General features: G+C 39.8%; 1 protein-coding gene across 1 annotated transcript in view; it reads left to right on the top strand.

The window, feature by feature from the left end:
- The window catches only part of ppfia4 (PTPRF interacting protein alpha 4), a 670,948-nt gene that overhangs the window by 493,570 nt on the left and 151,696 nt on the right, over window positions 1-25,682 (top strand). The window contains exon 4 of the mRNA XM_060845158.1: window positions 3,641-3,715. Within this exon, the coding sequence (XP_060701141.1) occupies window positions 3,641-3,715 (75 nt within the window). The remainder of the gene's footprint in view (window positions 1-3,640; window positions 3,716-25,682) is intronic.

The raw sequence follows: 25,682 nt of genomic DNA, 5'->3' as shown, positions 1-25,682 counted from the left end.
GTCCTTTAAAAAAAGCGCCACATCATTAAAATTAATTAAAAATGCAAATCTCTTTAGCTGTTGAGCTATTGCTTCATATGTAAGACAGATTTGATTAATAAACTGTGAATAAAAACTTAAAAACAAATTAACAGAAACATTTCATTCAACCTTGTGCTGGTGAGGATATTGTTGATGTAAAATTCAGATTTGCTAGAGACAGCATTACAAACGTCACTTCTACAGTTAAGGTAATTTCTCTGGCTAAGTCATTGGAGTTGTTTTGGGAGATGTGATGAGTTCCAGAATTTGGTTAGAGCATTGCTGCATCATTACAAGGAGGGCAAGGAATTATATGACCCAGGCTCCAACAGGTATTGGGTTGCAGTTACAGCAGCTATGGGCCTGTAACAAGTCGGAGAGATGAAAAAGTGGATATGAGGAGAGGAGAATCTACACATTCTCACTGGTAAAATGAAACATGACCTCTATGTTGCTTAACCAGAGCAGTCTGACAGACTAACCAATTCACCAATCTCAACAATCTCCTCACCTGAGCCCGAAGTAGCAGAATCCATTCAGAAAATGGACCAAGCTTTCACCACATACTTTTACTTGCTAATTCACTCTAAATCACCCTCGAAGATACATGTGGAATTGGTATCAGACCCAGTGGCTGCAAACCAAATCAGTTGATGGGCTCTTCATGAGTCTTGTGCTGTAGCTCTTCATCATCTTTGGGCTCCTATAGTTGGCGAGATAAGTGTTCAGTATTTCAAAGCAGAAAATCGGCAGAAGGCTAGTCAGTGAAAAGGGTATGGAGTGAGGTCCATGATTATGCCGTCTGCAATTTTCTTCATTTCAAAAGCTTAAACATACGGACCAACAGATTCAAGAATTGCTTCTTCCCCACCATTATTAGATTTCTGAATGGACCACTCAAATTTTAAATTTAAAGTTGATCTCACTTTTTGTGCATCTTCTCTGCAGCTTTAACATTGTATCTCTTGGCTCTGTTCTGTTACTGTAATGCACGGTATAGTATGATTTGCCTGTACTGCATGCAGTGTATCTAGGTACATGTGGCAATAATAAATCAAATCAAAAATGTGTGTGTCAGATAGCAGGATGAGGGTGAGACAAAAACATACTGTCATCTTGAATATTCTCAATGACATCCATATTCTCTACTGGTCTGCTTTTAAAGATTGCCTTGAAGAGCAGAAGGCTAGCTGCACCATGTGTTTTCTGCAAATTGCTCAGCTCCCTCATGTGCAAAAGCAGCTGGTATTGAAAAGGATGTTTTGTCCTTCTCCATAATAGTAAATGATAGCCTTAAATTTGAGTGCTGCCTGTCTCTGTCAGAATTGACCTGGGCAGTGACAAATCACAACAGCCATGATTTGAAAATGTCCCAAATAGGTTTTCCGTTACATATTGCTGAAAGTGGAATGTTCCCAAGTTGGCAGTTGCCAAATTGGGATCTAGAAACGCAGTGGTGTAGAATCAAGGGTTGTTAGATTTATGTCTGCAGTTCACAACATAATTAATTCCAGCTTCATGTCCTTTTGAAGTGACCCCCATAATGACATCAGTCATGGAAACAATCAGCATGCTGATTCCATTAATGGCATAGTTACCTACCAACGTGAAAATAACCCAAAACATCCATGTGTATTCCATTTGCTCAGGTTGCTAATATATCAGAAACTTGGCATGATTACATGGGGAAAGTTGAAAATATGGCATAGAAGAGAGAACTTGGAAAGTGACAGCCATGTTTGTCAGTATGAGATTTCACATGAACTGCCAGTGACACCTAATTGTTAAAATCACTTGGTGCTTACTGAAGGATCGCTGTGGAACTTGGGAGCACAATAGAGTACTTCATGGCTTCAGGAATGGAGTTCCAAAACAGGGAAGTTATGCTGCAGGGTTCCAGTGAGGCCACACCTGGAGTACTCTGTCCAGTTTTGGTTTTCTTACTTGAGAAAGGACTGGCACGGGAGGGTGCAGAAGAGGTTCACTAGTTTGATTCTGGAATGGAGAGGATTAGCTTATGCAGAGAATTTGGAGTAGAATGGGACTGATGCTCATTGGAATTTCGACAAATGAGGGGTATGTTAAAGAAACAAATGTATTTATGAAGGGAATAGCTAAAGTAGAGGCAGGGAGGTTGTTTCCAATGGCGGGTGAAACCAGAACTAGGGGCATAGCCTCAAAATAAGGGAGAGAAGATTTAGGGCTGAGTTGAGGAGGAACTTCTTCACCCAAAGGGTTGTGAATCTGTGGAATTCCTTGCCTAGTGAAGCAGTTGAGGCGACTTCATTAATTGTTTTTCAGGGAAAGGTGCATGTTTGAACAGTAAAACATGCACCTTTAAGTGTTACAATGAGTGGGCAGGTAAATGGAGCTGAGTTCACGAAAAGATCAGCCATAAACTTACGGAATGGTGGAGCAGACTCGATGGGCCAGATGGCCTACCCTTGCTCCTTTTTTAAATGTTATATTCTTATGTTCAGAGCAGCCTGTTTGTTACCACATGTCACAGTATTTTATTTAAAGTCAAGTGGTACTCACTATCCATTGCAACTAATGGTACTGATCAACTTATTAATGACCTGAGCAAACAACAATTCAGCTAAAGGGAGATTGTTTATATCCTGAGAAAGTAAATCTGAGTGATTTTTCTATACTCTGTCTATAGAATGACTTTACATTCTCCACATATTTCCTTGTGATCCTTTTATTTCCTGAGATATATTCAGAATTCAGACCTTTATCAACAATGACTGTGTTTGAATTATTCCAAAAGCTTTCGTTGTCACAAGCCCTATTGACTTCCCTTTTGAATATGCTTGCTATCATGCTGACTATTTAATGAGAAAACAGTGTCAATATGAGCAGTTTCTGTCTCCGTCTCTTCTTCCTGCTTTCCCAGCAGCACTGCTAGCTCTGCATACAATTATTCTGTCACATTTAGATCACACAAAAGTATTTTCTGTTTTAGGGATTGCTGGTGTTATATCTGTGGCATTCAGTTGACCTTGTCTCTTACTGCAGAACAGGATTGCCAATTTATATTTGTTGCTGTATTTTGTACTGGAGTTTCACATGCTCGCATTTCTGGTCAGATTTGTAGCAAGCATGCCGTTCAATGATGAATTTTGTTTTGTAATGTGGCAAAATGTTGATGCCAGATGTACCACCCATTCAGAGGGTGCAAACCCACTCGGGAATTATCAACAGAATTAAAAGCAGAACGCACATGAAGACCCATGTCTTTGCAATCATTAAGCACTTGAAAATCAATTTTTCTCTCATCACAGTGGGTAATGTAAAACCACACCCTAAGAGACTGCTATTCTCAATTCCACAGAATTTGATGATTGCTGGGGAATTATGTAGCCCACTCTGCTTTGACCATGATACTCCATCTCCCCACTATCCTCCACCCCTTTCCTGTTTAAACCCAAAGAACCGCATCACAACAAGGAAATGTAATCTATATATAATAGTGTGCATTTCGGTCATCCTGTTCTTTGGTATGCATTGCACCACTACTGTGCTGCTATAATCCTAATTTCAGTTTTATTAGTTTAATCTACAAAGATGACTTGCAAAGTTCTTGAATGCAATTTCCTGTTCTTACTCTCTCAAGGTTCGGGAGCGTCTTCGAGTTGCATTGGAGAGAGTATCGACACTAGAAGAACAACTGTCTTCAGCCAATCAGGAGGTAGGATTGCACATTACAAACTGTATTGCTTGTTTTCTGTCATTTCGAGCATACTAAAAAGTTTAACTATGAATGAGTATGGGTGCAAAGTTGAAATTTATTGTGTTGAACTTTTTTTTTTGCACAGTTTAGTCTGGAATGTGTAGACCGTATGACATTCATGCTGCACACATGCTCATTCTAGACACCTAGACACTGATAATGTATTCCTCAATTCATTCTCTGTCTTCGATTTATTTGGTGAGCTTGAACAGATTGAGTTAACTCATCTTTAGTAAATAAACTCATGCCATAAATTTAGTGTGAAAATGCAATTTATGTTTCTGTAAGCTGAAATAAAGTATTGCATTATTCACGTACCCTGTCACCTTGTCTGTTTTTGGAGTGGGCAGTACAGGTAATTCTGTATTTCAGAATCAAAGTTTGCTTTTTCCTTTCTAAATTTATGTTCCCTGTCTTTTCAACAGTAATTATTAAAGCCATCTGATTTTCACTGGCACCTTCTTGAACAATGGGTTTGCTCAACTCTAGCTGGACATTACAAGAGATTTCATCACATGACTTTGCAATTGATCTTTCTTCTCTGTTTTTTCCATCCAGTTTCAATGATTTTGTAGCTGAAATAAATGTGTACAAAGAAAATGAATAATGCACCTCCTTTTTGTTTGATGCTCCACTACACTTTTCCTTGGTTACTTGTGGCAGCATCAGGTGATTATTCTTCAATTACTAAAGGAAGGTTGGCAACCCTAATTACTCCCAACATTTTCCCCTTTTGTCTTACTAACATTTGGTCAGTGTGACTTGCTCACATGTCTTATACATTTCTGTTGAGAGAGATTGTTGAGAACAAGCCAAGTGTGAATGCATAAAGGGGTTCTTATCTGTGAACTAGTGAAACAGCTGCAGTTCTACTGTGTGGAAGGTATGAATACAAGGTTTGATTTCCCACAATACTAAAACTGGTAGCTGAAGATAGCCTTCATAGTTTTATTTGCTTGAAAAGAACTGTATGCAGTATTGTACCATGATGTAATGGCACACAGCACCACCATTCGCATTTAATGCAGTAATTAACTTTTTAGTGCATGCTGCTGCAAAACATAGGCTTACTTTACAGGAGTCTTTACAGACTTCTTGATTTTATTGTGATGAAACAAATGACAAGATGAAGTGGATAAGTTATTAAGAACAGCTGTTATGTCAACATTAAGGACAATTAAGTTTTGGAGTATTATTAAAACAATTATGAGTGTCTCAAATAAACTGTTTAGAAATGGTGAGTTCAGCAGCATTGCTTTAGGGTATACATGCTGACTCGAACTAATTAGTGAGTTGGTGCTAGAAAACCAAACATGAACTATGTTCCAGTGATTTTGGTAAGTACATGATATAAAAAAACTATTGTAGGAATGAAACTAAATAATTGAATGAATATATTGATTTAGACACAAGAGTGGGGTGCTGGAAAAACATAGCATGATCTGAGGAGAGGGAGAATCGTCTCTAAATCATATTGATTTAAACAGTCTTGTGTGTCTTGAAATGAGAGTCTAGAATCTTAGAAAGCACTGATAGAAGTTCAAACGAATCATCCTAGGAATCTAATGCTCAATTGAGTAATTGAAACTAAGATTTGATAGAGGTTTCAAATTGTCAGGGTTCTGGACAGAATAAATAGGGAGAGATTATTCCTGTTTGCTGTTAGTTTAAGAACTAGATGATATTGGAAAAAGATGCAGTGGTGACCTGTTTAAATAAAAAAGTTTATGTTTGCAACTGGTTCAGATTTGGAATGGGTGAAAATGAGTACTGCAGATGCTAGAGATTAGAGTCAAAGTGTGGTGCTGGAAAAGCACAGCAGGTCAGGCAACATCCAAGGAGCGTTCCTGATAAAGGGTGTTGATTTTTCTGCTCCTCAGATGCTGCCTGACTTGCTGTGCTTTTCCAGAACCACACTCTTGACTCATATTTGGAATGCTCTGCCTGAACTTGTAATGGAGGCAAAGAGAGTTGATGTCTTCAACAGGGAACTGATTAAGTGTCTAAAGTGAAAATATTTGGAGGGCTATGGGGTAGAGGAGGAATAGGACATGGCAATTTGTTATCTCAAAGTCAGCACAGGCATGACTGGCCACATGGCCTCCTGTACTATAGCCATTCTGTGATTCTATGAATTCTTTTGGAGTGTTGTGTCTTCAAACTGTTTAAGCTTTCATTGTTGTTTAGATTGCATTCAGCATTGTTTAGAGATATTTCCAAGAGATTATTTTACTGATGCCATGGATAGGTGTCTTAATAGATAAATAAGTGGACTCATCCTGTGCTACAAATCTTCTCAAAACTCACTAAGATGATAAGTGAATTGACATCATAGTAAGTTTCGTTTTACCATGGTTTATGCCAGGGCAACATGGTGGCTCAGTGGTTAGCCCTGCTACCTCTCAGCACCAGGGAACTGGGTTCAATTCCAGACTCATACGACTGTCTGTGTGGAGTTTCCTCTAGGTGTTCCAGTTTTCTCTCCGGATGTGCAAGGGAGTTTAGTCCCTGTATCAAAGATGAGCAGGTTAGATGGGTTGGCCATACTAAGTTCCTCTGCAGTGTCCCCATACTAAATGCAGGGTTACAGGGAAAGTGGGGGTGGGTGGGGGGTGGGGGGGTGTGAGTGAGGTCTGGGTGGGATGCTCTTCAGGGGGTCGCTGAGGACCCAATGGGCCAAATGGCCTGTTTCTGCAATGTAGGAATTCTATAATCCTATGATCCTAACATTTAAGAGGACTGCGTACAATAAATAATGTCAAAGCCATAATTGCAAGATGGACATCAGTTTATTTGTTCCGTTAGGAGTTAGTCAGTTTTTGCTTTGTTTTTCTAAATAGAATGAAAACTCAACTGTTTCTTAACTCCTTTTTCACTTGGCAGCAGGAATTCAACCAGGTTTTTTGTCATAACTTTGTTTACCAGAAAACACAATCAGTGAAATGTCTGTGGATATGTGCCCCGGCTAAAGGAGTTGGCAATGCTCTAAAAGAGGAGAGGAATTTCTGTCAGCATTTCCAAACTTTCTAATTACAGTGTGACAATAAATACCCATTGTTCTCACTACCATTTGCAGAGTGGATGAAGTATTATTTTGTCCAGTGAAAATCATGGGTATGCAGATGTGAAGGACTTGTTGAGCTGGGTACAAAGATAAACTTAATTCAAGATACATTCAGGCATCAAAGAACCCAAACATAGCGGAACTCAATGGGAATCAGGAGAAAATGGTCCATTGGTGGGAGTCATATCTAGCATAAAGGAAGTGTATTGAGATTGTTGGAGATTAATCACCTCAGTCCCGAGAGTTCTTTTGAGCAGTGCAGTGAGCCCATTCCAACCAGTGGGCCATTTCCCCCAATTTCTATCGCTCAATTTTGCTCAGGTTTCTTGATGCTGAGTTACTCCTTGCATTATTGTTGTAAAGTGAAAGATGGGTAAACATACCCTGACTAAACTTGACTAGTTTGCAGTAACCCTTTTTAATGTAGGCATGTTACATGGTGAGATAGACAAAGAGACAGGGATCAGGGAAAAGCCCAACACGACTTTATTGAATGCTTTATCAAGGAAAAACAGTATTTATCAGATTCTACCATTGCTCTTTGATTAAACTTTAACAAACTCTATCAATCTCTTCACAGGATTCTTCAATAAATAGCCTTAAGTCTCTAAGTAACCAGTCTGAAATCTACATTAGCTAGATTCTGGCCTGGCCAGTCCATTAGGGATTGCACAGACTCACCACTCCCCAAGTGATATACTTGTTTGCACAAGGGAGGCAGCTAGGCAAATAGCCATGTTTCTGTGATCTGGGAACGCAATGCCTGACTTCTCCTAGGCTTTCATAGGTGCAAGAGATTTGAAAGAAGAGCTAAGCAGTAAATAATGGAGCCTATAATAACCTGAAAGTTGAAACCCTTTTTTGGTTTTTCATAGGTAGGTAGCAGCATTTGTAACAGGAAACTTTCTTCCCTTGTTTCTTCACCAATTTTAATATAGCAAAATCATCTCTTAAAATCAAATGGTAAACCCAGGTGCATTGATCCTTTGCTGAGGAACAATTTTGAGAGAAGTGTTTAGAAACCAGCAAAGCGATACCAAGAAAGTAGATAAAAAGATGGAAAGGAGAACAATAGAGCAAACTAATCAGGATTATAGGAATAGAGTGCAAAAACTTTTACACATATTTAAAAAGGAAACAAGTGACTAAAGTCATCATTGGTCCCTTAAAAGCAGAGACAAAATAAATTACTATGGGCACGATGATATGCACAGACCTTGAACAAATATTTGTGCCTGTATTCGTGGCCTAAACATTGAGGACTGAAATGAGACTTTTTTTTCCTCAAAGCATTGTGAATCTTTGGAATTTTGCAGCTTAGATGCCAGTGCATGCTGTGTTGTGTATTGGATCTAATGCTGGGATAGATAGATTTTTGGCATTTTAGTGAATCAAAGGAGATGGAGATGAAATTACATATTAAATGCTGACTTAGGAACTAAAAAAAAATGAGGCAGTTATTTAAGCATGGAAAATCCTAAGGAAAAAATGTACAAAAAAATCCAAGAATATGGTGGCCTACTTTCTATCGTTCTAAATGATACGGATGCTCTAGCTATGATTTTCTAAAATTCCCTTGATCTTGAAACAAATTCAGCAGTTTAGGAGTTAGCAAATGTAATGTCACTTTTCAAGAAAGGGAAGAGAGAGAGAAAAAACAAGGAATTTTCTACCAGTTAACTGTCAGTTATTAGGAAAGTGTTGGAATCTATGTAGCAGGATGTCTCAACAAATCACTTGGAAAATAATATGATCAAGCAAAGTCAACATAGGTGATCAGTGCGGAGACACCAGCTGTTTCCAAGCTACATTAATGGCTTTGACAAAGAGAATGCGAGGAGTATATCTAAGTTTGTTGAGATTATCAGACTAGGTAGAAATGCAAATTTGATGGAAGACACAGGCTGCAAGGAGATATGCATACATTAAGTGAATAGGTACTAAGGTGACAGATGGAATATAATGTGGGAAGGTGTGAAGTTATTCTCTTTGGTTGGAAGAATAGGTTATTTTTTTAAAAGACATGAAGCTTGTAAATGTTGACGTCAGAGAGATTTCTGTTATGACCATGTGCCAGGTGAGGTTCCAGATTACAGTTCCAGGTGGGGATATGTTGATCTCCAGGCTGAGGCAAGGTAACCTGGCCCAACTTCAAATCCAGGCGGGTACACACAAGAGCATTTGGTCTAGTAGTATACTCCAATAGAGTTGAAACTGGTATTTGTAAACCTTTTCCTAGTGTCTTCTTTCAAAAGAAATACACAAGCACCTGTGGTTTGGAGACATAATCCACAGTGGGATAGTTTGCTCTTGAGTTTGGGTTTTAGCCTCTTGTTATCTTTGTGGTTACAAGTACAGTGTGAGGCAGAGTACAAACTGCTTGAAGTTTTTTTGACACTTCAAATGTTATATTCTCTCTCTCTCTGGACAGACACATGAATTGGTCAATTTTGGCTCGATCAGCTTTTTCTTTTAAAGAAACATTTTGAAATTTCAAATTAAAAATTGTCACAAGTACTTTGGGTTTCTGGTCTGTCATTGTAACAACTCAAATAAGGAGCAAAGAAAATCACGCAGATTCAACAAGCAATTCAAGAAGTTCAACCCCGCTGAAGGCAAAGTTGGATAGATTTTTGAATAGTAAAGGTGCTAAGTATTAAGGTGAGCAGGTGGGAAAGTGGAGCTGAGTCTCTGAAAAGATCAGCCATGATCTTATTGAATGGCGGACTAGGCTCGACAGGCCAGAAGTCCTACTGCTGCTCCTGTTTTCTACGTTCTTATGGCTATTTAGTTTCTATTGTAAGGGTATAGGAATACAAAAATAAACAAGCTTTGCAGCAGTTGTATGGGAATTTGATGACATTACTCCTGGTGTGATGTGTATAGTTTTCCTCTCCATATTTAGGGAAAATTTAGATGCTTAATGGTACACTGAATAAGCACTAGATTGTTTCCAGAGATGGTGGGTTTGGTATCTGAGGTACTAAAAAAATAGAATCTATACTCCCTGGAGTTTATAGGAATGAGAGGTGATTTCAATAAAACATTGAAGATTGTGAAGGTGTTTCACAGAGTGAGGTTGCTTCTACTGACTAATGAATTTCAAGCATATGGATATTCTTTGGTTATGGCCTAAAATATTAAGGACTAAAATTAGAATTTTTTCTGTCAAGGTTTTGTGAATCTTTGGAATTTTGCATCCTGGATGTCTGTGGGTGCTGTATTGTGCACTGGATCTAACACTGGGATGGGCAGATTTTGACATTTCAGTGTATCAAAGGAGATGGAGATGAAAAGAGAAGCTGAAGTCCAAGACCAGCCTTAATTGTATTGAATGACAATGGAGACTCAATGGGGCATGTAGTTTCCTCCTGTTCCTGTTTTGTGTCCATTTTGGTTGATCATCCAAAGTCTGAGAAGTTGGGGAGAAACCTATGGAGGGCTAAGAGGATAAGAATGAAAGTCGGTGCAGAATATGGTAACAAATTGTTCCTTATTTCTCTCAAATGTTAAATTTTAAACTGCCAAATATTTAAATACAGCCATTGCAGCTTACATCATACTTACATGAGGCATTGTCCAACTTGTCTGATTTGAGTCTCACTCTGCAGGTTCCAAAGGATTACTGAACCCCTCACTTACAAAGTAAGTCTCAGCTTCAAACAACAATGTTCACATTATAGCAAAGAATGAATATGTCAGAACTGTACATAGTTTATAATGCTGTACATTTCCTAATTTTGGAGTAAATTTAAACAATCTGCATTGAATTTGATCTGAGGTGCTTTATGTGCTTCTGTTCACACCAACTGCACAACCACTGAAACACACCAGTGTCACCACTCAAACTGTGAGGAGACAATCGGAGCTACAAAGGGATTTAGACAAATTAAGTGAATGGTCAAATACATAGCAAGTGGGAATTGTGAACTTATCCACTTCAGTAAGAAAAGTGAAAAAAAAACAGTTTTACTTTACTAGTGAGAACATAGTTAATGTTGAGACACTTCTATAGCAAACAGCAGCAAGTTTCACATGCAGCTGCAGCAAGCAATTGGGAATGCAAATTTTATGTTAGCCTTCATTATAAGAGGATTGGAGTAGAAGAGTAAATAAGTCCGCCTACAGTTATGCAGAGTGCTGGGGAAACCATGTGGAATACTGTGCGTAATTTTCTTGTTTTCGAGGGAACGCAATAAAGTCGTTTCACAGGATTGGTTCCTGAAATGAGATGATTGTCTTATGTTGAGATTCTGAATCGATTGGGCCTGAGAATTTTGAATCTAATGGAAACATGATATTCCTAAAGGATTCATCAACGATCTTGGTGGGTTGGTGGCTTGAGAATTAGAAATTACAGTCTGAAAATAGAAACTCAAGACCAGCCTTAATTGACTGAATAGAATAGTCTCAAGTAAAATTACATAGCTTTATATTGTCTAAACTCCCATACCGTATGTAATAGCTATGAGAGGCATTAATTTGCAATAGATACATAGATGTCCTACAGTGCAAGAAGAGACATTTGGCCCATCATGTCTGCACTGACCCTCCGAAGAGCATCCCACACAGACCGAGTATCCCACCCTATCCCGTGAAGGACTGAGGAGTTTTTTTTAACTCAACAGGTTGTGAACGTTTGTAATTTTTTTAACTACAGAATTGGTAAGCTAGTCAGTTATTACATTTTTAAAGACTGTTAAATGGAATTGTATGTACAAAGGAAACTGAAGAATGTGAGGGTAGTGTGGGAGGATTAATTTTAAGGCAAAATAAAACAAAGATGGCGGTAATCTGAAGCAAAAACAAAAAGTGTTGGAGAAATTCACCAGGTCTGGCAGTGTCAAGAGTATTTTTCTGCTGATTTTCTCTAGTACCTCCTGAATTATAAGGTAGATGATCCAGCCATGTTGATAATAAATAATGAAGCAGCCTCAAAGGGCTGAAAAGCCGGCCTCTTCTATTTCCCATGTTATTTCATGTTTTCTCATGTAAAATGACGTAGCTTTATATTGTCTGAACTCCCGTACTGTCTATGTAATAGCTATGAGAGGCATTAATTTGCAGTAGAAGCACAGAAGTCCTACAGTACAAGAGGAGGACATTCAGCCCATCATGTCTGCACTGACTCTCTAAAGAGCATCCCATGCTGACTCAGGACCCCACCCTATCCCATAACCTGGCATTTCCCATGGCTAATTGACCTAGCCTGCACATCAGTGGACACTTTAGCATGGCCAGTCCACCTAATCTGCACATCTTTGGACTCTGGGAGGAAACCCATGCAGACATGGGGAGAACGTGCAAATCCACAGAGACAATTGCCCGAGGGTGGAGTTGAACCTGGGTCCCTGGCACTTTGAGGCAGCAGTGCTGTCTGAGCTCATCACTGAGCCGCCATGCTGCGCTACAGTAGATGCAGAAATTGGGGTTTTACACATTTTGATCAAATATGGTGATGGCTTGTTAAATGTTAACATGTCAGATATTCTTGAGGTGCATTCTGTGATTATGGTATTTTTGTTATGGCAACTGCTTTTATCTTCCTCTCCACTTAAAGTAAATAGGAAGTGTCTATGGTATTTGCGGAGTGCGAAGTGAGATAAATTCTTTGTGATAACTCTTGTCTCCGGAGAGTAATTACGGGTATTCTGACACTGGCCATGATGCTTGATCTAGGTTTAAGTGACTGGACTGGTGCCTTGGGCTCTGGCAGAATAAGATTGGGCAATTATTTTTAATTTTAATGATATAGATTAGAACTGTACATCATGTACCCTTGTCAGTTTTTTTTTATTTTGGTCTGTATCATTTTGGGGAAATAGTCAGTCTTGTATAGAGTTTGATACCAAAATTTTCAGGTAACCAATAGGTTTTGTGTGTTGCTGCACAACTATTGAGGAGTTCATTATGCTTCTCATGCACCCTAGATGGTTTATTGTCGGTGTTTTCTCTGCCTCTGAGCCAAGTCAGGTTTAGTTTCAGCCAATAAAGGCTGACATCAGATGATAGAATGTGCCAAGTCTTGGTCATTGTTGCCATTGAAGAGTGAATATTGAGCCTTTTTGAGGCTTCAGAAAATGTTAAATGGGAAATTGTTTTGCCAACCTAGGGACAAACCCCCGAAGCTTTGAATTTTGTGATGTTTTCCTCTGAGGATTCTAAACTTTGATATGTCTGAATGCCTCCTCCCCCCAGTCAGGTGGTATAAATATTGCATGGACCCCCTCTTCCATCCACTCCCAAACAGAAATCAAGTAATTTGTCCGTATAAAAATCCTCCCAAGGCAGTTGCCATTCATCAGGATGTTGCTGCTGTTCTCACAACACTACAGGACAAGGTGGTCCCAACACCACATCCCCTTCCTCCCTCCACTTGCTTCAAACTCCTGATAACCCTCTCCCTCACCTTCTGTCTGAATGATCACCTCTCTCATTGACTATTTCCAGTATATCAGCCTTACCCAGTCACTAATTGATCATCAAGTCAAATAACCCTTTTCACCTCAACTCTAATGCTTTAAGAAGTGGTTAACAAAAATATACATGGAAACAGCAGCCACGTAATAAAGAATATCGAAGTGACTTTGCAAACTGTTAGTTTTGCTGGTGGTAATTGTCAATCTGATGTTGTCTAATGTTGATATATTTCACTCTTCCTCCAGAAAGATACCAGTTGGTCATTTGACTCTGTTAGTCTCTTCACGTGATTGACAATTGTGACAATGCCCATAAGAACAGGACAGAAAGATTGAAATGAAAAACAGAACTGTATAAATGCTGTGAGCTGCCATTGACTGATTTCAGTCTTCATGGTATATTTGAATTGGATGGATTATGTTTGCCACATCTCCTCCTTCTCAGCCAGTGGGGACCGAGCATTAGAGCAACCATCTAGTTTAAGTGTCAGATGACTTCTGAAGTCATCATACATGTTAAAGGAGGTGAATAGAGGACCACATTGGCACCAAAGCCACCACTTTTTGTTGACTTCAATCAAACCTTTTATTCCATGGTATTTTTTTCATTTTCAAAACTTTTCTTTTTGAAAGCCAGAAATTATTTATGGCTGATCCATTGAGGGTCCTTCACAGACCCCTAGTTGTAAACTTCTTCAACCTACTGGATTCATGGAGATTTTTGCTATGATCATGAAATAATCTCAGGTAGAATGCTCCACAGCTGTTGAATATAATTTTTTCACCAGTGCTCGCCTAGTGACCCTGACCTGCTGAGGTTAAATAATTTTTGTCTGCAGTTTGATTCAGTATTGGATCCAGACATTGCTCAGGTCTTTCAAATTTTTGTATCTCATAAGTTTCCATGAAATAACTATATGAACTATGCTTTAGTGTCCTTTGTTTGTTAATGGTAAGACAATGTTTTGAATGGTTTGCTTTGGAGAGTGATTAGGGTTTATCATTAGCCTTATAAAAAACATTGGAAATGATTTCCAAGCACAGTTTTAAGGCTTGAGTTGCTTCGGCTTAATAAGTAATGTGGGGCTAATTAATTTGATCTGAAGTCTTGCATCAACTGTTGCCAGGCAGTCTTTTTTTTTGTTTCGTCCTCTGGATTTCAATGGAATGGTGATCGGTTTCTTCTGTAGTGTGTGACAAATAGTGAGCTCAGTCATTGTAGCAGTTTCTTGATGGCATATCTTTCCCTGCAGCCAGCTAGCTGTGTCACTTCTTTTAACTATTCCTCCACCTTGAGCATTTCTGTTTCATTGCATGTTTTTCCTTTCTTTTTCATTTTACTTTTCAGAAGGACCAATTTAGTTCTTGAAACGAGCTCACTTAGTAACAATGGTTACATTTCGTGAGTTTGAAGATTAAAAGCATGTTTGTTTCATTCAAGCAATGTTTAATCTTTCTGAACCTGTGCTGTTGTGTTTTCACTTGAGTGAACTTTAACTGTGCTTTGTGTTTTGCTAAATGGATTGTTTTGGGTTACTTCATTGTCTGACAAATCTTTGATTTCAGTCCCATCTGTTTATGAGTTTGAGCTCTGGTGGTATATAGGCACTTAGGTGACAACCATTTCTCACAATGTGATATTGGTTGTCATGTGAACTACAAGATTTCATCTCTGACCAGGATGTTCTCTATCCTCTCCCTTTGTAAACAGCTTTGCAGTTATCTACATGCATTTCTAGGTGGGTGTCCTGCAGATTCATGTTTTACAGCATCATTTTCCTGCTTGTTTCATGCCTGACATTTGGAATTGGGTTATTTCACTGCAGCTGCTGAACTCCAGTAAGACTCACCATTATAGTGGAATGTCATGGGCCATGTCCTTATTGAGTGTCTCTGCAGGTTTTTGTTTTGCAGATTCATTGCATGCTTTTGAACAGTGACATCAAGGGTCATTCTGACAGCCAGTTTCGAGCAAGAAATCCTTCCTCTCCTTAATGTTACAACATCAGCCTGTCTGATGTCTGTTATATCAAAGGCAGCCAGAAAGTTTTTATTTGGTCAATCCAGTTTTTGTCAACTGAAGTAATTTGATTTGATCGATGTCCTTCGAAATCAGCAGCCTTTGGCACACATTCATTGCAGCAGAAAATGCAAGTTTCTGAAAGCTATTGCCAAGTTCTTTGCTGCCTCAGCTAATTGCTTGCCACAGCTCCCATCATTTTTGTTCCTTATTCAGACGTTTCCTTTCTTGTATGTCCAGCCGAACCTGCATGTTCTGGGAATCCTTGCATTGACAGTGGACAAAGAAATGCAGTGGATTCATATCTAGTAGCCTTGTTTATGCTTACCACTGCTGCTTTCAGATCAGAAATTTGAGTACGGGAGATTGACAGATTATCAAGTTCATGTTGCATTTTTTTCTCTTGTGTATGCATCTCTGATCACCAGCTTTACCAGTGAAATATGGTGATAGAAACAGCTTGAGTCCAATCAAGCATTATAAAAGTTAATACGAATAGGAATGTAAAATTCCATGTGAAACTAAAGGAATGAGGCCACCCCTTTCAGCATTTACTTAGATTTGTACTGCCCTACTTTGCACCCAAATTATTTAAATATTTCATTGCAAATTAACTTGCATGACTCAGTTCTTAGTCATCTTGGTGCTATGATAAAATCTTGGGCTTAAGACTGAATTTTGAGCTATGAGTTATAAAGTAAAATAAAATCATTCTATAAAGTGGTATCCTCCACACATTCTCTCCCAACCCATAAATAAACCAAACTTCAGATTGTGAATGAGCTTTCCACGATGATGCACTGCAGGGTGTTATTTTAAACAGAAAATCTTTCTTTTGCTCAATGTGTATCTGTCTGGAGGCAACCTTTCAATTTGATTTTATTACCTACAGAAATTCATGCGACCAATATAACCTTGACAAGCAGCTTAGTTTCCTGTCAATGACTAATCGGAGGGTGATCTGCCATGAGCAAAACCGCCCACACATCTTTTCAGAGGCCTTAAAAATGCTTGAATCCTTGAGTCAGATTACTGTTGGAGATGTAAATGAGGTTCCAAAAGATCTAGTCTCCATCGTCAGAGAAGGATGCTAGCTATTTATTCTCAAATAACACCTCCCAAAATGCTTGCATTGAATATTTTTGGAAACTTTTAGACAAAAGATTTTCAAAAGCAGTATATCACCTTCAAAGTGCCAGGTCTGTTCTGCAAAGCGCAATGCAGCTAGATACCCAGCTAAGCAGAGACAACTGGTAACAGAATTTTATCACACTGTTACCACCAATTCTATTTACAGAAGTGCCACATTTGGAAATACGTGCTTTAAAAAGGGTTGCTATTTTGAAAGAAGACTCTTCCATTTATAAGCCAAAGTGTTGCAACACTGTATTTGCAAACAAGATCATTTTAGTTCATTTGCAATGACCTGTATCACAATCTCTAATCTTGCGTTTTATGGGTCCATTGCAAAAGGAGACATGGAAATGGGAATACAAATGGAAATAATCACAGTTGACAGCACATAACTAGACCATTTGCTTCAACAGATTTCCGGTAGTGTTTAAGCTCCACACAAGCTGCCTCCTTGTGATGATCCCAGACCAGACTTCTGTATCTTTATTATGATCCTGAAAAAGCTGACCACATTATGTTACAATCCGGTTAGGAACCGATAGCCTTGACTTTTAAAGGTGAAATCCAGGGGACATATTAAGAGAAAAACATAGGATTCTTCAGTTTTGAACAAACAAAAGTACTATACAGGTTAGAACAATGATGGAATCTAGAATATTTATATAACTTATTTCTAGCACCAAGAATTAACGTGTGATCGACATGGATAATATACGGTGATCGGACACTCCATAGTGCACCCACTGTATTCAAAGAACATCTGCAGATCTCTCAGCAACTCCCCCTGACATTAATGAAACAGGGGATCATGAAATCTCATTCATTGGAACACAAATTTTCACTTCACTTATCCAATCTTGAAACTGCTTCTCAAAGGCCACTATGATGAGAGCTGGTTCCTGTTCTAGTTGATTACTCTCACATTCCCTTGGATTCCAAAAGTGTAATCCAGCACTCGACCATAGGATAACTTCAGTTTTTCACCAACAACCAGCTCCATCAAGCCAGTCCTGCCTTTGGACTTCAGCCAGCCAGTCTTACTCATTCCATTGAACAAATACTGCATGTGAGCTTTCCATCCCTCCATTTTTCAGCTGCACCAATGTATTAATACTGGCAAGCTTCTTTCAAGCCCATCACACTCCCCATGACCATTCCACTTTCTGAACTCCCCAGGGACTTATTCTGAGTCCTAGCTCCAACTCTTAGATGATGACTATTCCCTAGAATTTCTTCCTGAGTTAGTTAATCAAAATAGCATTTTCCCAGAACTGTTTTCCTGTGACCCATACTGTTGTAAGTGACCTCTTGAAAACCTTGCAATGAGGCCAACACCTTTTGCTGGGCAGAACTGAAAGTTGCCACCCAATAACCATGGAAGCGAGTATGCTCTGAATGTTGTTTCACATGCTGGCCCTTTCTTGAGATATCGACTACAACTTGCATTTATGTGGTGATTTCAACCTTCTGTTAGCATGGAAACAGACCCTTCAGTCCAAATTGTCCATGCTGACCAGATCACCTAGTCCCATTTGGTCGCATTTAGCCCATATCCTTCTATACCCTTCCTGTTCATATACCCATCCAGATGCTCCAGGAAAAATAGCCTCAGCCTATTCAGCATCTCCCAATAGCTCAAACCCTGCAACCCTTTCAAGTGTTTGAAACAGAAGCCAAATCCAGCCAATGCTGGTAGGCAATCAACAGCATGTAGGCCCCCATAATCCCTTCTAAAGACAGGTGTTCCAACAATTAAAGGCAATAAAACCTTCTTATTCCAGAAAGTGACTAAACAGGTCGACACTTTCCAGATTTCTCAAGAGATGCCCAATCAAATGAAATCTTACATTGAGTTACACTGGGGTAGGATTTTGGGACAGGTGAATTAATGCTTGGTCAGAGAAATTTATTTTCAGGGCTGTCTTAAAGGAGCAGAAGAGGTAGGGGTGTGCAGAAGTTTAGTGAGAGAATTCCAGAGCTTAGAATGAAAGTGATTGAAGGAATGGCACACAAAGGTGGAGAGAAAGCAGTTTGGAATACAATCTGTTTCGGGCTGCCCATATGCTGTCATTGATTGAGACGTGGACATGGATGTGGCTTTAGTGGGCTGCAAAGCAGATACTGAATCGCTCCCGTCGATATACAATTAACTTTACAGTGTATTTTGAAGAAGAATAATTTGTGTGATTGTTCATGAAGAACATTTTAATTTCATTTGAGCTTTGCTTTTATCCAAATTTCCTTTGAGCCACAAATCTGAACAAGAACTTTTAAGTTTTCAACCTTTGAAAATTTTTAATGTACATTTAAAACTAATATTATAAATTAATGGAGTTTTAAATAATCTGTGTTGCTGTGGTCTCTCTGCTAGCTCCATGTGAAGATTACAGGAATATTCCAGAAAATTAATGAGCTGCCATTAAAAATAAGATTTTTTTTTAGAAATGGTCCAACAAACTTTAGTGTTTTGAACTGAAACAGTGTAACATGGTTACAACAGCATTTTGCAATCAACTTCTTCACAAATCAATCTTTCCTAATTAGGCTAAACATTAAAACCCTTTTCTGTGTCCAGGTATGTAATCAGCTTGGAATAGATGACTTTTTCTCCGCTGCTAAGCAATAGGGTTGATAGAGTTGGCAGGAAAATTCGAAGTTATTTTACAAGCATGCTAACGGATAACTAGGGAAAGAGTAGGGATCATTAAGGACCATAGTAATTGGGAGCACGGTGGTTCATTGGTTAGCACTGCTGCCTTGCGGTGCCAGAGACCCGGGTTCAATTCCCGCCTCGGGCAACTGTCTGTGTGGAGTTTGCACATTCTCCCGTGTCTGCGTGGGTTTCCTCCGGGTGCTCCAGTTTCCTCCCACAGTCCAAAAATGTGCAGGTTAGGTGAATTGGCCATGCTAAATTGCCCATAGTGTTAGGTGAAGGGGTAAATATGAGGGAATGGGTCTGGGTGGGTTGCTTTTCGTAGGGTTGGTGTGGACTTGCTGGGCCGAAGGGCCTGTTTCCACACTGTAAGTAATCTAATCTAATCTTCCATCATTCATCTACAGAGGTTCATATTTAAATAATTGCTTTTAAGCTATGCTTTCATTACAGCATTTTTCTGTCACTCTGTTAGATCTTAGCCAATCTGTTCCACAAAGTCATGATGTCCTTCTCTAATAGAAGACTCAGTCTTGAAGGTTACAAGTATCCCCATGTCCCCAGGCATTTGGACGAGTGAGTTGTAAGTTTTCACGATTATGTGATAAACAAAAGCTCCTCTTTATTCACTCCGGAACAGCTCCAATTTACCCAAACAGCCTCCCACTCACCCTGTGTTATAAATTCCCCAGGAAAGAAAATAGCTTCTATGCCATACTGTCCTGTCAAACTTGTTTGATTTAAAAGCTCGGTAGTTATATTTAGATCCTAGAGAATCTGATCAATTGCTGCCAGTCTCACGAAACATTAGTTCATAAATCTGATAGGCTGTTTCCACTGAAGGCTTTTTTAAACAAATCCATCAAAGGTGCTACATAACTCAACAACTACATAACCAAGATAAAAGATAATGCAGTGGAAGCTACTGAATTAATGCTTGATTAGCAACTGAACGATTGTTTAACTGGCAAAGTCACAAGTAATATACATAGCTGTCTTGTCTATTCACAACTTGATATGCTTGTGTTTTTCCCTTCTGTGATCTCCAACTGCATGCCTGGCAGTTACCTTCCACTTTTATAACACCAGTTTATTCCTCATGTTCGTTTCATCTATCCCAGTGACTCATTCTAACTAAACTTTTGATCTACTGATAATGTTACTCTGAAGCCCCATAGGTAGGGTAGACAGGCTAGTTAAGAAAGAGTTTAGCACATTTGCCTTCATTGCTCAGACCACTGAGTGTAGAAGTCGGAACATCATGTTGAGGTCGTACAGAATGTTGTTGAGGCCGCTTTTGGAGTACTATGTACAGATCTGATTGCCCTGCTACAGGAAGGATATTATTAGATGATTCAGAAAAGATGAACCAGGATGTTGCAAGGACTGGAGAGTTTCAGTTATAAGGAGAGGCTGGATAAGCTGGGATTTCTTTAACTGGATCATAAGAGGTTAAGGGATAACTTTATAGCGGTTTATAAAATCATGTGGGGCATAGATACAGTGAATTGCAAAGGTCGTTTGCCGAGGGTGGGGGAATTCAAGACTAGAGGGCATATTTTTAAGGTGAGAGGAGAAAGACTTAAAATGACCCTGAGGTGCAACTTTTTCACACAGAGTGGTTTGCATGTGGAAAAACTGCTAGAGGAAGTGGTAGATACAGATACAATTACAACATTTAAAAGATATTTGGACAGGTACATGAGTACATATGGTCCAAATGCAGGCAAGTGGGGCTAGTTTAGTTTGGGAAACTTGGTCAGCATGGATGAGTTGGACTGAAGGGTCTTTTCTGTGCTGTATGTCTCTAGGTCTTCATGACTGTAAGTCTGGAATTACATTCCAAATTTTCCAGTGGTTTTTGCGTCTCTCAATACTTAGGAGGATGATTGGACCAAATATTGAATGTGTTTTGATTTCAGGCCATTAACTAAATCCATTCCCTTGTCCTTCCACTGTCACATTGTCATGGTGACAGTCTGTCTTGTGCTGTACTATGTTACCTATTTTAAAAAAGTGAGGAGATTTCCTTGCTAGGTCTTGCTCCTCAGAGATTTTGAACCACACTGAATATTAACATCTGCTCTCTCAATGTCTTTTCCTCCCATCCCAGCACCCCTCATCCTGGCACCCCCTCCTTGTAGCCTTTTCCCCATTGCATCTCCTGCCCCGGCGGTTGCAAAGTCAATGCCACTCCTATCCTGCACCTTCTCTCTCAATTGCTTTCCACTCTGTAGCTCTACACTCAACAGCTCTCCTGCTCTGTAGCTACTCTTTTGCCATGCCAACCTGCTCCGTAGCCACTTCCTCACTGCTTCTCTCAAACTGTAGCTCTTCCCTTACCACACCCCTGCCTTGTTGCCAATCACACATTAACGCTCCCTCACTGCTTCTTCCCTGTGGCAACTCTCTCGCCAACATCCCTATACTGCAATTATTCTTCAATATGTGTCTCTTCCTTGTAGCTGTTGCTTACTCCCCTTTTGCTGCCCCATAGCCACTCCTTTACATCCTTTCTTGGACTGTAACCATATCTTTGCCCCTGCCTGCAGATTCTTGTTCCTACTGCGGCTGCACTCGTCCTCTTGCCAGTCACATTTCTGCAGCTTGCTGCTCTGCCAATCAAAGACTATTTCTCTCCTTTTCTTGCCTTCTTTTATTTAAAAACTATACTATATTCATAAAATATCTTTTATACATAGTCAGTAAAGCAGTCAAGAATGTATTGCTGGAAAAGCAGAGAAGTTAGGCAGCATCTGAGGGGCAGGAGAATCGATGTTTCGGGCAAAAGCCCTTCATCAGGAATGAGGCTCGTGTGCTGGGGACTGAGAGATAAATGGGAGGGGGTGGGGTTGAAACAATCTGCAAGAAGGCGTCCTGTTTCCCCGATGTAGAGGAAACCACATAGGGTGCAACAGATGCCGTAGATGACACTGGTAGAGGTACAAGTAAATTTCTGACGGATGTGGAAGGATCGCTTGGGGCCTTGGATGGAGGTGAGGGTGTGATGTGGGTTTTGCACTATCTGCAGTGGCAGGGGAAGGTGTCGGGAGTGGGGTGTGAGCTGGTGGGGGGCTTGGACCTAATGAGAGAATACTTCTTGCAGATCATTTCAGAGAATATCTCTGGGACACCCGCACCCACCAACTTACTGCCCAGTGGCTGAACACTTCAACTCCCCCTCCCACTCCATCAAGGACATGCAGATCCTTGGCCTCCTCTCCTGCCAAACCATTAACAGCCGACGCCTGGAGGAAGAGCGCCTCATATTCCACCTTGGGACCCTGCAATCATACAGAATAAATGTGGATTTCAACAGCACCCTCATTTCCCCTCCCCCACATTATCCCAGCCCCAAACCTCCAACTTGGCACAGCCCTCCTGACCTGTCCATCATCTTTCCCATCCATCACTCCACTCCCCCCTCTGACCTATCACCTTCTCCCTCACCTTCATCCGCCAATAGCTTTCTCAACTACCTCCCTCCTCCCCCAAACCCACCCTCTCCCAATTATCTCTCAGCCCCCAGCCCACAAGCCTCATTCCTGATGAAGAGCTTACGCCCAAAACGTTGATTCTTCTGCTTCTCGGATGCTGCCTGACCTGATGGGCTTTTCCAGCAACACACTGTCAAATCTGATCTCCAGCATCTGCAGTCCTCACTTTCTCATAGTCATTAAAGCAGTTCAGTTCTGGACAGTAGCATAAGAAGGAAACAACCAAACACTGGAGTTTGAATCTCTCCAGCAAACAAACCAAAGGCATCTTCTTACTTGTACAAGACTATACTTATGTGCATTTGAGACATCAGTGGGATGCGATAACTGAATTATCGCTGAACATTGAACATCACCTCCCTTTCGGTGAGCGTTAATTGCTGGGAAAAGGCTTCCACATTCTGAGAAAGAATCTAAGAGCAAAAAATGAGAGGAGAGGAGACGTCAGTAGCCTGTTTTCTCACCAATGATGCAACATTTTTGACAACAGCTCAATAATTTGGAGGAACTAGATGTGAAACAAGATGAAGGAAGTCAATATCTGCTCAACTTCAATTCAGTAAAGAAATGTCAGATGGTTTGGTGAGGTACAAATGGAACAAGTGTTCACCTTTATCAGTGTGACTGATACATGCTGCAGCTTGATTTTTGTTTGACACTTATTTATATTCACTCATTAGCTATTTTCAATCTGTCATTAATAACCTTCCTTTTGTACCTGGCTGTAATATAGAAATATTAGTATTAGGATTTACTGGAAGCTTGGGGGATAGATAGAGTTAAACACAATCTTCTGACTTGCCATAGAAGGTTAAGGAATTATTTATAATTTCATTTTTCTTCTGTATATCTTCCTTGGCTTTGACCACTAAGAACAGCTTGTCTCTTGTTTAAACAACTTGGTAGATTATTTTATCTGTAGATGTAATAGCGTTCCTATTTTGATGAAGGCTTATATATATTATGATTTTGGAATTTGGATTTTAAACTTGAGGTGAATGGATTTTTGGTTTTAGGTCTGTGCAGATGACTTTTTAAAAAATCAGTAATTTTTGAACAGCGAATTCAACTATCATTTCCAAAAAAGTATGTAACTGAAGCTAAATGACTAAATAAGCTACCTGGGGAGTTAATGGCTGAATGTTTCTGAAGTTGTGTTTTACAACCTACAGAAAAACGAGTTACATTGCACTTTGCTCAAAAACTGCATACATTCATGTAGAACTCTGAGCTCAAAAACTGCATGAATTTATGTGAAACTCTGATTCTAATCTAAAAAGTGAGATAACAATCTAAACATCAGGTCATAGACAGAGAACACAGGGGGCTAACACCTTCAACATGTTGTCTAGCTATCACCATTGTTAACAGCTAACCCGAGAATGCAACTTTTTTAAAAAAAAAGGGTTTTATGATTTACACATGAAAGAAGTGAAACGATCACTGTATTCTAACAGATGAAAGGCTTAACAGACAATCAGTTTTTCAATGTATAATTTCAGTTACATCACACTGCAAATTTTTGCTCTAAATTCTGTTACGATCGAGCCCTCCACAATCACCTGATGAAGGAGCGTCGCTCCGAAAGCTAGTGTGCTTCCAATTAAACCTGTTGGACTATAACCTGGTGTTGTGTGATTTTTTTAACTTTGTATACCCCAGTCCAACACCAGCGTCTCCAAATCATGAATAAATCTTCATGTTAGTCTTAAGAGAATCCTGAACTAAGACTCCTAAATCTCCTTGTGGTTCAGATTTCCAAAGCCGTTTCCCATTTAGAAAATAGTCTATACTTCTCTCCTTCCAATCAAAGTACATAACTTCACATATTAACACATTGTGTTCCATCTGCTACTTTACTCACTCTTCTAGCCTGTCCAAGTACTTCTGAAATCTTCCTTCCTCCTCAATGCTACCTGTCCCGTCACTAGTCTGGGTCATCTGCAAACCTGGCAACAATGCCCTCTGTTCCTTCGTTCACATTGTTAATGTATAATGTGAATAGTTATGGCACCTACACTGAACCCTGCAGAACTGCACTAGTCACTGGCTGCCATCGTGAAAAAGATCCCTTTATCCCCATTCTCTACCTTCTGCCAGTCAGTCAATCTTCTATCCACACCAGTACTTTTCCCTTAACACTGTGGGCTTTATTAAGCAGCCTTCTGTCTGACACTTTGTCAAAAGCCTTGTGGAAATCCAAATAGAACACACCCACTGACTCTCCTTTGTCTAACTTGGTAACAGGCTACGACCTGTCGAGCAGGAACCCATCACTTGAGTCCTTTCTAAAGCAAATCCAGTCCCCATTCAACTCTGTTTTGAGTTAGCCCCTTCCCAATCTCCCTATCTCCCCCTCACCTTTGATCATTTGCATTTTCCTTAACGGGCTTTGCATATAAATATCTAATTAGCGACATGGATGATTTGCAAGTGGTAGTTAATAGCTAAAAACAAAAGAAAGGTCAGTGATGGAAAGAAAAACTGTTGAGTTGTGTGTAAGAGCACTTCTGGACATAGAAACAAAAAAGTGAGTAAAGCAGACCCAGGGTTGGGTCTGCAGAACTGTCTGTCCTGGGCTGACACTATGTAGTGTCCATCCAGCCTATGTATGCCACGAGTAATGACTCTGTCTTGGTGTACAAAAGTAATTGAAGTTCATTTCCAGTTCTTAAACCTCCTCCGGGTTCAAGCAGATTTACTAGGTATGATGAATAAACTGGGGCTATTTTCCCTGTAGCTTTGGAGACTGAGGGGTGACCTTTATCGATGTTTATAAAATCATGATGGACATGGATAGGGTAGATAAACTAGATATTTTCTCCAGGGTAGGGGAGTACAAAACTAGCTGGCATGTGTTTAAGGTGAATGGGGAAAGATTTAAAAAGGGATCTAAAGGGCATCTTTTTCACACAGAGGGTGATGCATGTATAGAATGAGCTGCCAGAAGAAGTGGTGGAGGCTAGTACAATTACAACATTTAAAAGGCATGTGGATGGGCATATGAATAGGAAGGGTTTGGAGGGATGTGGGGCAAATGCTAACAAATGGGACTAGATTTATATAGGATGTCTGGTCGGCATGGGTGAGTTGGACGAAAGGATCTGTTTGTATGCTGTATATCTCTGTGACTCTATG

The sequence above is a fragment of the Hemiscyllium ocellatum genome, chromosome 26 (genome assembly GCF_020745735.1).
Source record: "Hemiscyllium ocellatum isolate sHemOce1 chromosome 26, sHemOce1.pat.X.cur, whole genome shotgun sequence".
NCBI lineage: Eukaryota > Metazoa > Chordata > Chondrichthyes > Orectolobiformes > Hemiscylliidae > Hemiscyllium > Hemiscyllium ocellatum.
Note: the sequence above shows the minus strand (reverse complement) of the source record. Positions and strands in the feature narration are given on the sequence as shown.